The sequence below is a fragment of the Salminus brasiliensis genome, chromosome 6 (genome assembly GCF_030463535.1).
Source record: "Salminus brasiliensis chromosome 6, fSalBra1.hap2, whole genome shotgun sequence".
NCBI lineage: Eukaryota > Metazoa > Chordata > Actinopteri > Characiformes > Bryconidae > Salminus > Salminus brasiliensis.
In genome coordinates this window covers 12097919-12110559 of record NC_132883.1, presented here as the reverse complement: position 1 = coordinate 12110559, position 12641 = coordinate 12097919, and the positions used below count along the sequence as shown (strand labels likewise).

General features: G+C 40.2%; 1 protein-coding gene across 1 annotated transcript; it reads right to left on the bottom strand.

The window, feature by feature from the left end:
• Positions 1-1024: 1024 nt before the first annotated feature.
• zmynd12 (zinc finger, MYND-type containing 12) lies at positions 1025-9639 on the bottom strand. The gene is made up of 9 exons (XM_072681631.1): positions 9533-9639; positions 9182-9303; positions 8145-8286; positions 7798-7969; positions 6439-6608; positions 5913-6035; positions 4883-4964; positions 3924-4087; positions 1025-1796 (listed from the first exon to the last, which is right to left on the bottom strand). The coding sequence occupies exons 2-9, from the start codon at positions 9292-9294 to the stop codon at positions 1683-1685; spliced, it is 1080 nt and encodes a 359-aa protein (XP_072537732.1). The 5' UTR covers positions 9295-9303; positions 9533-9639; the 3' UTR covers positions 1025-1682.
• Between the last annotated feature and the right edge of the window lie 3002 nt (positions 9640-12641).

Here is a 12641-nt window from a genome sequence, read left to right as displayed (position 1 = left end):
CACATACATCCTCAACAGAGTTCTATAATGTGCGTCAACCAACAAAACAACACAAAAAAAAAAAAAACTATTTAAAAAAAAAAAAAAAAAAAAAAAGATGCTTGTACCATGAAGGTCAACATGCACTTTCCCTTGCTTCTTTTACATTTGTTTAGTGTTGTGTTTTTGTTTTTTTACTTATTTTTTTAAGGATCAAACTGGTTTGTGTGCACTAATCTCATTTGGGAAAAACAGGAGACTGTGAAAAGGTGGGTTTTGGTGGGACTGTTTTACCAACAAAGACATGTAACGGAAGAAGTGCGAGCACACACATACACACCACCCTGTCACCACCCTCCCTGCTTGTTGTGACTTGAAGTACTATGTGTGATGTGTTCCATCATTCCATCACCCTTCAGAAGAGCGAACGGTAACTAAGCAACGAGAGACACTCTCTCCATCTCTCTGCAGCAAGAACCATTAACAGGGCCACAGTGCTATTTTGCCCTGTCACTGAATTCCTGAATCTGCCCGACTCCAAACCAAAGCCTGAGATTAAAGGGCGAGGTTAGATTTCAGTGCATGAAGTATTAAACCGGCACAACCAGAAACACGTTCCTGTGATCTAAACTCTGATCTGAAAAGACTTTCCGCCAAATGAATGGCGGAAATGAGTCATGAATTCAATTGGAAATGAATTAATGCCAAACCTGATCAGATATCAACTGATAAATCTGATCAATTTGATAAGGTACCACTTAAAATCCCACTCTCTAATGAACAAGATGGAGAGGATGGGCTTTACTCATTGGGTAATTACAGTGTAAACGACTATTTATTTCTAATTGCTGCTAACATTTCATTCTGTTGCTGTCTAGGATGTTAAAGGGAAAAGACTCCAGGTGTTAACCACACTTCATCGCCTCGTTCTTTTTTTTTTCTCAAAGTTTCAAGTTCCACCTGAATGCCAAAAACACAAGCAATGTTGTATAATTTAATACTAGGGAAACTACTAGTAATAGAACTCTAACATTGATGTTCTGTGTTATGATGATAATAATAAAAAAAATAATAATAATAATAATAAAGACATTTTAAAAATGTCCAGAACATGAAAAGAACATCAGAGGCTTGTGTCCTTATTTAACATCATCATCATTATCATTTCAATTAAACACTTAAGCAGTAATTACACATTAACCAAGCTAAATTAACCAATGCTCAACAAACACAGGCTCATTTTGCAAAAAAATTAAAACATTTTTTACATACATTTTTACATTGAGAGTACTGTGTACATATCTGCATTGTGGCAGAGTAACTAGCAGGAAATGTATAAAACCAGGATAGCCCAGCTGCACATTTATCATACACCCTGTTGTCTATGAGGTTGAGGATTAAGGAAGGTTGGGTGAAGCCAACACAATCACCAGATTTAAACACCACTGTGAATGTGTGGGAAGCAGTTCATTTGAAATGAAACTATGACAAGGCGGTTTGAGGCAGTCATGAAGGCCACAGGAGGACCTACGGAATAATGATTAGTTGTTTGTTTTGATATGTATCAGCGATCATTCCAAAAAAACAACACTGGAACAGGTCTTGACAAGTGCTGAGTCAGCGGTGTGTGCAAAGCGAGTTTATTTTAAGTGTGTTAGAATGAGTGTTGAATGTACTGGTAGGGGATGAGCAGTAAGTGTTTGTTAGGTGTTGAGATGTAGTTCTGCTTGTTGTATGAGACTCTGGATGGACTCAGATAGGTCATTCTGGTCACACTGCAGGCTACACTCCATGGCCTTCCTGCTGAATTCCAGTGCCTACAAAAACACACAAGAAAATGCATGCTAAAATCAGGCAACAGATACCTGATGTCATTCATCTTAGAAAATCAACCAAACCCCACTAAACACCATGGAACTTGCAAATCTGGTTCACATCTCTACCAACAGAGTTTACCTCTTGGCCTTGTGCCACAGGAATCCCATTTGAATCCCATTATGGACCAGTGACAAACCAAAGCTAACTGCCCTTATCTCTCTGGCTTTAGCCATTAGTGCTAATCCCTACACTAGACTAGACAATCAAACCGCAGACACACACACACACACACCACAAGACTACACTGGGTCTTGGATGTACTTATGGCTTTTAAAATTAGAAGCTAGGTCCACACAAGACAATGTTAACTGTATTTGCCATCATTTTGTGGTGTTTTATTTATATCCCATAACTATGCTCTGTTCTACAGAAATGCTTCCATTGCTATCTGTATTTTCTTTTGGGCAGGATATGTTGGGGAATAGCATCAGATTTAGTTTATGGTTAAAGACAGTTGCAGAGTCACAAATTGGGACCTGAAGGGTATAATCTCATGAGGTTTCAGTGAGCCAAAGCAAGTGGCTTAGGCTGGCCAGCCCAAGAAGCAGGGTCACTAGGTCCAGACCTCCTTTCCTGCCAGGAGGAGCAGGAATAGTCAGATTAGCCAGAGACTCTTGGTACATACATTTTTACAGCTCATGGCAGTGTGTTTTTAATAAGAGAAATCTTCATTAGCATTAAAAGAATACTTCAGTCTTTCTCTATGTGCTGCATCTGCATAATGAAGTAAGAATTACAGCATTAGAAATTTGAATATAAAAATCTGATTTGAATGTTATGGTTTTGCGTCATTGCAAAATTGAATTTTAACCTGAAATTGAATTTGTAACTTAGCTGTTAGATCTTAAATAAAATAAATTGAATTTTGAACTGAAACTAATTTTGTAGTTTTTAAAGGAACAATTTAAATTCTGAAATTATTCATTATTTTATCATTTTATTCCGATTAGGGTCATAGTGTGTCCAGAGCCTTCCTAGAAACACTGGGCACAAGACAGAAATATGCTTGGGACAGGGTGCCAGTTCATCTGGGTACACACACTAACATCTAGAAGAAAATGAACATGGCAATTCACCCGCTATGTGTTTTTGAGAGGTGGGAGGAAACCAAAGTACCCAGATAAAACCCATGCAGATAAAATGACAAAATCTCAAACAGAGACAAAAGTGAGGATCAACCCCACAACACCAGGCCCCCAAAGCTGTGCAACACACACACTGAATTTAGTTAGAAAGAAATTATCTACAATCTAAGACTGAATTTAGTTTATAAAGGAACAATCTCCAATCTGAGTTTTGTATCATATATCTGAAACCAAATGTCATTTGTCAGGAATAAAAAGCAATGGGTCTTTCTATAAATTCACATTTTTAGATTTGCTTTTCAAATTAGCATGGAGGTGTGTCTATGAGTGGATTTTCCCAGATGGCATTTTAAAAGTGAATCTTAAACTGAATTATTAGATAGACTAAATGCTTAAAAAATATTATGAATTTCAATTACTAATTCATTTAGAATTTCACGTTTAATGATGCCTGCTCAAGAGTTTTTTTTCCATATTTTAGATATTCATACACAAACCAAAACGTTACAATTCTGTTAAAATCAAATTTAGATTGAATTCAAATGAGATTTTTGTGTCTACATGTTTTAAAAGCGATACTGGTGTCCATGTCTGTTCCCTTTTAAATTTAAATTCATTAATACACTTTCAATTTCATTTAAATATTCCAGCTGTATGGTCTCAACTGTCACACATACCCACAGACCTCATAGATACATGACTATACAAGGCTATATTGTCTGTGTTGGTAATGCTTTCAAACCACATCAGTAGAGAGCAAATAGAGTACTTTCGTTTTTCTTCTTTCCTGCTCCACACACACACACACACACACACACACACACACACACAGACCACTATCACTGTTTACACTGTGTACATATTGACCTAGTAAATGTATTGTTCCACCAAAGAAAATAAGGGTGTAAACGTATTAGGATTTTGTTATATTGAATATAAGGATGTTATGTGGGACCACAGTGGCTGTGGCCAAACATCTACCTTACTGTGGTTGTTGCAGAGGAACCACAGCATGGCACGAGAAAGAGACAACAACGTGCTCTGACGAAGAGAGTCAAACCGCGCAGGATGTGCTTTCGCACCCTGCTGCTCAGCCTCCAACATCACATTGAACATCTGATCCACCTCTGCACACTGTGCCTCATCTGAATGCACACAAATAGACACACATACATTACACACACGTCTGTAGGTGTAAACGTACAGATGCTTGAGCGCAGAACAGAAATCATGCCTGATGACTGCAAGCACACACATACACACACAAACCCTAATGTCAGTGTGTAAGTAAACAGAATGTGGCACAAAATTATGTGATGTAGATGCGTTACTGTTTCCTGTTGTTGGGTCAGGCCAGCCTTACGGTTGGTCCCTGTCAGCTGATCCAGGATCAGCAGTTTAGTGTGTGCAGTGGAAATAGCTGATTAGAGCATGCTCAGACACACTGACCTCACTACAGCCGGGGTGAGGATGCAACTGCGCCGTGCCACTGCTGCATTTAACAGGCTTACGGAGAGAAAGAGAACTGGGGCAGGAAAACATGTACACACGCACACAGGACAGACATGCACACATGCTGCATTAAGCTGCATCTGGATTGATTTTAGTCATCTGTCGGTAAGGTGCAGCAAAGCTGGGTTTGCTGTGGGATGCAGAATCAGGATATGCTAAATATAGTGCAGCTGTCCTTATTCTCTACCCGCCACCCCCTCTGACAAATGTACATTCAATGTGGAATCAGAATGTGGTGATTTAGAGGTAGGGCTGGGACTGCTAAACAGTTTCAGCCCATGACCCCCATACCAACGACAAGGAACATTGCATCAGAGAAACAAACACCCACACATTTGGCCTTTTAGCTGTGATCATCTCACTTCTGATTTGGGTTGTGAGAGACAGGCAGACAGACAGAGAGAGATTAGCATGTGAAGGATGCTCACCAAAGCACTGCTCTCCTTCAGTTCCTCTCTGATTGTAATGCTTAAAAAGCTTAGACAGGTGAGTGTGCCAGGTGCTGGCAACCTACATACACACAAACAAACAAACACACTGACTAGACAGTGGATAAGATAAATTAGGTGAATGGTGAGTAGGTGTTTCCCACATGAAAATAAAGTTATATATAAGTAATAAAAGTTATTCTGTTCTGGACACATACTATATGTCACGTACATTGATTTGTACATGTACATATATGTAAATGTATGTAAATGTGTATATGTAGTCCATATCAATTGTAGTATAAGGATTTGAGCCATGTTGCCAAGGACCTAATTGTGATGACTAGATGACTGGATCAGAGCATCTCCAAAACACCCGGGAGGTCTTGTGGGTTTTTTCTGGCATGCAGTGGCCAATATCTACCAAAAGTGGTCCAAGAAAGCACAACAGGAGAACCGGTGGACCAGCAACAGAGCCATGGGCATTACTAATGCGATCCATGGAGGCCCCACCTCACAACTTACAGGACTTAAAGAATGCTGTCATGTCTTGGTGCCAGATTCCCTAGGATGCCTTTGAAGGTTTTGTGGAGTCCATGCCTCTAATGATCAGAACTTAACATTAGGCTAATGTTATAGCCGATCAGTGTATACAGACAATGTCCTGCATAAACCTCCATGTCCATTTTTGCCATTTTAACTTTTTTTTTTTTTTTTACATGATTTAAATCTGGAACTTTACAAAATTCCATGGTGACTGAACCAATAGAAATGCTCCAAAATAACTTACTTTACAAAATACACTTTTTACATTGACAAAGTGAATTCCCGTTTTTACCTTGTGTAACAGCAGTCTTTCTATCCTATGTTGTAAAATATATGTGTTACATATTTCATACCTCATTACATTATATATATATATGTATATATATATATATATATATATATATATATATATATATATATATATATACACACACACACACACACACATATAGTTGTATATCAGCTTTCTGTATGGATGACATGCCTGTGAGTAGAGGGAGCTGGCAACATCCGGCTTCTCCTGCTTCATGAAGACATTTGCCATCAGGAAATAGCCTCCAGCCGTCTCAACACTGTTCAAGCCGAACTCTTCGCTTGCATAATACACCTGCATATACAAACACAGCCAACTCCCAAATTACACAAACACTTATATGCAAACACTTATCTACAGTATATATGCTCCTCATTGTCACAATAATGATTTTTGCAATATCAATATTACATATCAACATGAGTGCTTCTGCAGGTGTTTTCATGCATCAAGATATTCATGTCAGCCAGCAAAACTACATTTGTCAAAATATTGCAGGTCAGTCTGTAACCATGTCACATTACTAATATAGCAATGTGTTTCAAAACACTGCCATGGGTACTGAGTACAGTAAAGCAATATAATCACATTATAATAGTATTTGTATTCTGTCCATATTGTGCAGCCGTGTACACATTTCATTCATACAGGCACACATTTTCTGCCACACAACACAAGTACACGAGTGGAGACTGACATCATTGGCAAAGTGTAGCAGAGCCGATTGGTAACTTTCGGAGAAGGTGTACAGGCGGCCTAAGTTTCTGTGGAGCTCTTGAAGAACTTTCTGACTGCAGCCTGGAGTCTTCATTACTGTCCACTCTGCCTTGGAGAGATAGCCCTCGGCCTTAGAGAGAGAACCAGAACCTGAGAAAATCACAGATTGAAGGGAACCTGTTAGTACAGAATGAGCTGCTGATTAGGATTAAAACATAACATGTAGGACAAGCACACAACATCATGATTACATACAATGCCAAATATGTCATCCAAGAATTCCCGCCTAAGTGATTCAGAATCGAGGCTATGACACTTTCTTGGCCGGCCATGGAAGTTATTTGCCATTGCGGTTTGATGTTCTTCCAGACCCACACTATACATTGCAGCTTGAATGTTTTACAGGACTGCCACCGAAGCTACTCTACAGCGTTCCTGGGCTGGTTCTGAGGCCTCTCACGCTGAGTGGGACTTTTCCCATGTACCTCAGGACCATGGACTAGGTCGTTTTTTCCTGTCTGTTGGGTGCGGATAAGAGGTGCTATACAAATTAAACTAATTAAGAAGGTTCTGGCAGGCAGCAAGTCAAAAAGTGGACTTTGGTTTATATTCAGTGAGTAAACACTGTCTTGTGTGTGCAATTGTCCATTTACAACAAGATGAATGCTGCAGGTATAAGCTGGTCTGTAGTTTGTTGGGTCAAGATCTGATGCTCTGTTAATGCTTCCCAGATGGCAGAGGGCTAAACAGTCTGGGGTGTCTGTTGTTCTTCAGGCCTCTATTACAGCAAGTGTCCTGTGTTGTCTGGTGATTAAGCAGTTTTTACCACCCTGTGGTCAGCTGCCATGCAAGACTGTGATACGGCCTGTCAGTATGCTATGACACCATGAACCAGCAGAAGATGTTAATAAAGGAGGAGGGGCAAGAGCTCCTCAGCATCCTTTTGAAGTAAAGGCGTAAGACCAGGTCAAAGCCATCCATCAACTACATACCCCCTGAAAGGTTCAGTGCTAACATCAAGGACAGTGGTAACATCAAGTCTCAATGGTGTGTGCTCTTTATTCCATCTCTCGGGTTTTGCTGACACTGATGGGGAGAAACCTGTTGGATATCAGTCTGATAACCAGGTTCACCTCATCACTGCACGTTTTCTCACTGTCGTCAGTGACAATACTTATATTTCGTCAAAGGTGTACAAAGTGTAGAGTAGTGGCAATAGGTCTGCTTTTATTTAAGGGTCTATGAAGGAACTGTAGTGACTGAGGTCTGCCAGGCAGGAAGTCAAAGTACACACACACAAGTGTGGTAGATGGATTATTGTATTTGAAGGGTGGCTCACCTACGTTGGCCTCGGCAAGCAGCAGGTAAGCTGGCACCAGCTCAACGGCATCAGGGCCATAAAGGTCCACGGCACAGTGCAAAGAAAGCTGAGCTGCAGGCAAAGCTTCATCATATCTGCCCTCCAACACCCGTCCCCGAGCTTCTGCATGGGATAGTTCCATTAGCTGCTCCTAATGTCAGTCAGACACACATTTTCAGTCAGAAACCCATTGTGTCAAGTAACACACGGGCCTACATTTACTAAGACATGCAAGACATGGACAAGCTGTATGTATGTATAAATGTTAAACTGTGCTCTTTGGTAGAGGCAGTGAATGAGTAAAGGAGTAAAGAGTGAGTGTGTACCAGTCTCTTTTGTGCCTGTGCCTGGTGGTGGTCCCTGTCTGCCCTCAAAGAGTGGAAGGGAGCAGGTGCTCGTATGGGGATCAAAAGCTGACATACTTTCTTATGGATACTGTTCCAATCTGCCTGCTGGTGTGCCACATCACTGCAAACACACACACACACACACACACACACACACAAAATCTGTTTCACCAGGGTAATACATTGTTTTAAATGTACCGACTCCATTCAACTGCAGACACCTTCTTGTGAAATCAAGGGTATTTCTAGGGATTTGCTTTTAGTGATAGCCACTAATCTTATAGGAAGGCTTTACGCTAAATGTTAAAGCACTGCTGTGAGGATCTGACTGCATTCAGACACAAGAGCATTACTGAGGTCAGGTCAGTGTAGCTCCATCACTCCAGAGAACACAGCTCTATTGCTCCACAATGCAATGCTGGGCGGGCTTTAGCAAACAGCCAATCCTTGCCATTGGGCTTGGTGACCTTAGACTCCATCACACCCCAGGCAATGATTTTCTATTGAGACTGAGATTGTAATGAATGTGTGAGCTTGATCGCCTGTGTGATAATGCTATGGGATACATACCATAACACAGAATGCTCTGCTCGTAGTGGTGTACTATTTTGGCACACTATTCAGTATTATACTGTGTGTCTGTGGACGCAGAGTATCTCCTTTTCTGAACTGTAACCTGACTGCGTTCAGACTGACTGCTCTTCATATAGCTTCTTCATCCTATATGCTTCGTGTCATACTCGTTTTTTCTGTTCCGCTTTTTAAGTCCAGCTCTCTCCCTGCACCCATTTTTCTCCCCCAGCTCACTCAGTACGCCCCCCAAACGGAAACGTTATGCAACATGGCCAGCAGCGCCAAAAAGGCGGTCCGTGTTGATTTACCGCCACCTGGCGCTCCTCGGTGCAGACTTGGCGTTTCCACACCATAAAGGCTCGTCTGGAGAAGTCGTTACTGTGAACAACCGTGGCTGGCCCTCACATTTCCCCAGTCAGTAGCTGGTTATCTAAAAAACTCACCAGTAGAAAGTGACTCGACATTCTGAGCACTGGAGCTGAGCTGGTTCCTGACAGAGCTCACACAGGGTCTTCCTTTCTTTTGGGTTTGCAAGTGGGTTGATTGTTGTTGACATCCCAAATATCTCAAATACACAAAAAACAAGGTTATTAGCAGAACATTAGCTATCTACTTGTTTCAGACATCTGTCCAGCAAGAATAGTTTTCTGTTTAGCTAGCTAGCTAATGCTAATAATATTCGCTAGCTGAGCGTCCCTGGCTTTGGTTAAGTTGACGTAGCTAGCTAGCTAACAAGTTCTATCACATATGCAGTGAAATATAATCATGTGAAAAGGTAATGAATATTTAATTACAGGTTTGTTTAGTTGTAATTAAGAGAGCTAGCTAGATAGCGCTGCATTAGCTCTGATGGCTAGCTGGTGCTAACGAGCCGGTCTCTCCTGAGTGTGTTTCTGCTGCCGACTCCAGGTTTCCAAGGCAACGGCCGTTACGTCCAACTGCCCCCAGTCTCTCAGTGAGAGCAGTGCTGATTAGATACCTCAGACAGGAAACCTCCACCATGATAAAAACCTCTGTTCCTCCACTTTTATGCAGACTGGCAGTGGCAGCAGTGGCCAAAATTACCAACGGGAGTGAGAATGACCATGGTTCTCAGAGTTATTTGGTGCAGCACTTTACTCACTGGTACCTGAACTAATTGGACGCCTGGCTTATGATTTGTTTACGTCCATGTTTAATGAGATGTTATTGTACTGTGTTTGTCATGCAACAACAACAAAAGCTTTACATGAGAAAGAAAAAACAAAAAGTTCAAATGTAGAACGATTTCATTCTCAGTCATTTTGGAGCTTTTTTATTGGAACAGCTGACAGATTCACATGATGTTAAAAAAAATAGATGCAAGGTTTTAGCGTGACGATTTGTTGTCATTTTTACGAATGTCCATGATTCCATAATATTCATATATCCATAATTATTAAAATAACACCTGAATCTTTGGCAAAAGTTACCCCTGGAGCCCAAGTACACTCACCACCGTCACTGTAGCCCCATCTAGTGGTGGAGAGGAAGAAGTACAATAGGGAAGGGCAGGGCTCAACCTAACCAGTTTTTAATAATTTTAATAATCTTTAGAGTTTACACAGAATCCTGCAGCATTTTTGGAATACACAGAAACATACTTATCGAGCACTTTATTAGGAACACTATTCAAATACTGGGCAGGACCTTTCTTTGCTCTCATAAATATTTTAATACTTAGTGGCATGGATTGGACACATTGGAGTTGGGATGTGCACTGAAATTGATTTCCTATTAGTGATGCCTTCCTTCTGCAAAACAGGCAGAATTTCAGACACACAAAGACCTACAGTATATTGATGTTTGGAGAATACAATGCAATATAACCCTTTCACTCCTGCAGCATTTTTGGAATACATTTTTGGAAACATACTTATCAAGCACTTTATTAGAAACACTATTCAAATACTGGGCAGAACCCCCCTTTGTTCACATAAATACCTCAATATGTTCATCTGTTCGTCACTATGTACTGCCACACAGCTCTGTCATCTGCACTGCCACTTTAAAACTCTATTGTTTATCACTTATACTGTACTGATACCCCAGGATGCCTTGAATCACTACATTATATTAATGTAGTTACTGCACTGTTACATTACACATAATTCATTCTGTATATTACATTATATTAATGTAGTTACTGCACTGTTACATTACACATAATTCATTCTGTATATTACATTATATTAATGTAGTTACTGCACTGCAATCACTTTTTCTAGTACTTCTTATTTATATAATTGGGTTATATTATGTATATTATAGCTGTATTTATTAATATAGCTGAATTTATAGTCAGGTTTACTGTTTCCTATTTGCCACTTCTTACTACTATTTTAAGTGCTTTTATTATGCTGCTCTCTTGTTTGATTTTGCTGCTGTAAAACCTGACTTTCCCCGTGGGATAAATAAAGTGATCTATCTATCTATCTATACTTAGTGGCGTAGATAGGACACATTGGAGTTGGGATGTGCACTGAAATCCATTTCCTATTAGTGATGCCTTCCTTCTGCAAAACAGGCAGAATTTCATACATACACAAAGACCTACAGTATATTGATGTTTGGAGAATACAATGCAGGTGTAAAATCAACACTAAGGAAAAGGCCTAAATGTTGCTTTTAAAAAGTCTGTGATCAACTGACTATGCACAAATATCATATCTATACGCAGATGTAAAAATAACTGCAAGCTGTATTTTCTGTGGTGCCAGCAGACCAAACATACTTGGTCCAATAAGTTTAATAAAAACAAGAAACTGACTATTATGCCATCTGATGTCTGAAAGTCCAGACTTGAATTTATCCATATCCAATTTTGGTTTTATACAGAGCTTCTTATGCCAGACACATGGCCTCTTTCTAGAGTATGGCCCAGTCATTTATTTACTATGTATAAAATATAGGCAGAACATTAGCCAATGATGTCTCAGCCAGGCATACCGATTTGTATAAAGGGTTAAAATATTAGTATTTTAATGGGCTGTGGACTCATTTCATAAATAAGGGCACTTCATTTAAGATGCAAAGATTAGATGAATTACAATCTTACAGATTAAACAGAGCATACTTATAGAAACAGATAGGCACTTTAAAAGGGGTCGCACTTTTCAGATGTGATAAAGGAATGCATGGAAACAGGAACAGGAATATACAATTACTGGATATGACCTCCCTTCAATCTCAATGACCCTAATACTTGAGATTCTGGTCCATGCTGACATAATTGCATCACACAATTCATGCAGGGTTTTGAGGAGCACTTTCCACAGATGTCCCTTTGGACTCAGTACCAGTGACTGGGAAGGCCACTTTGGGAACTCTGTCATGTTCATGACATAAGTTTTTGGCTTTTGCTTTGTGACATATTTATTCTCACACTGTGAGTAACCCTCCAACGATTGGATTGAGGTCACATGTGGTCTCATGATCAGCAAAACTCAAATAGGCTGTGTCATTTAAGCAACTGCTGATTGGTACTAACAGAGCATGAGAACATTACCCACACCATTACACCACCTCCACCAGTCTGGACCGTTGAAACAAGGCAAATTGGCCACAATGAGTCAAGCTGCTGATACCAAATTCTGACCCATCATCTGTGTGTCTAAACAGAAACCCAGATGCAGCAGCCCAGGCTACATTTTCCCCCCAGTCTTCAATGGCCTAGTTTTGGGGAACCAGTGCCCACTGCAGACTCAGCTTTCTGTTCTTGGCTGGCAGAACTAGAATCAGATATAGCTTTTGCAGCTTATTTGACTTGAGGTTTGAGGAGTTATCATAGTCTTTATCAGCTTTAAACCAGTCCAACCCACTGTTTGAGCTTTTCTTTCACTTACTATACAAAGATATAGTATAAATGAAATTCTCTAGCTCAGC

Bases quoted from the DNA above. Each gene is read 5' to 3' on its own strand.
- zmynd12 (XM_072681631.1), bottom strand. From the start codon at position 9,294: ATGTCAACAACAATCAACCCACTTGCAAACCCAAAAGAAAGGAAGACC. The intron at 8,287-9,181 runs GTGAGTTTTTTA...GTGTGTTTGCAG, and splicing joins TGTCGAGTCACTTTCTACTG to TGATGTGGCACACCAGCAGG. The intron at 4,965-5,912 runs GCATGTCATCCA...GTGTGTATGTAG, and splicing joins CCAGCTCCCTCTACTCACAG to GTTGCCAGCACCTGGCACAC.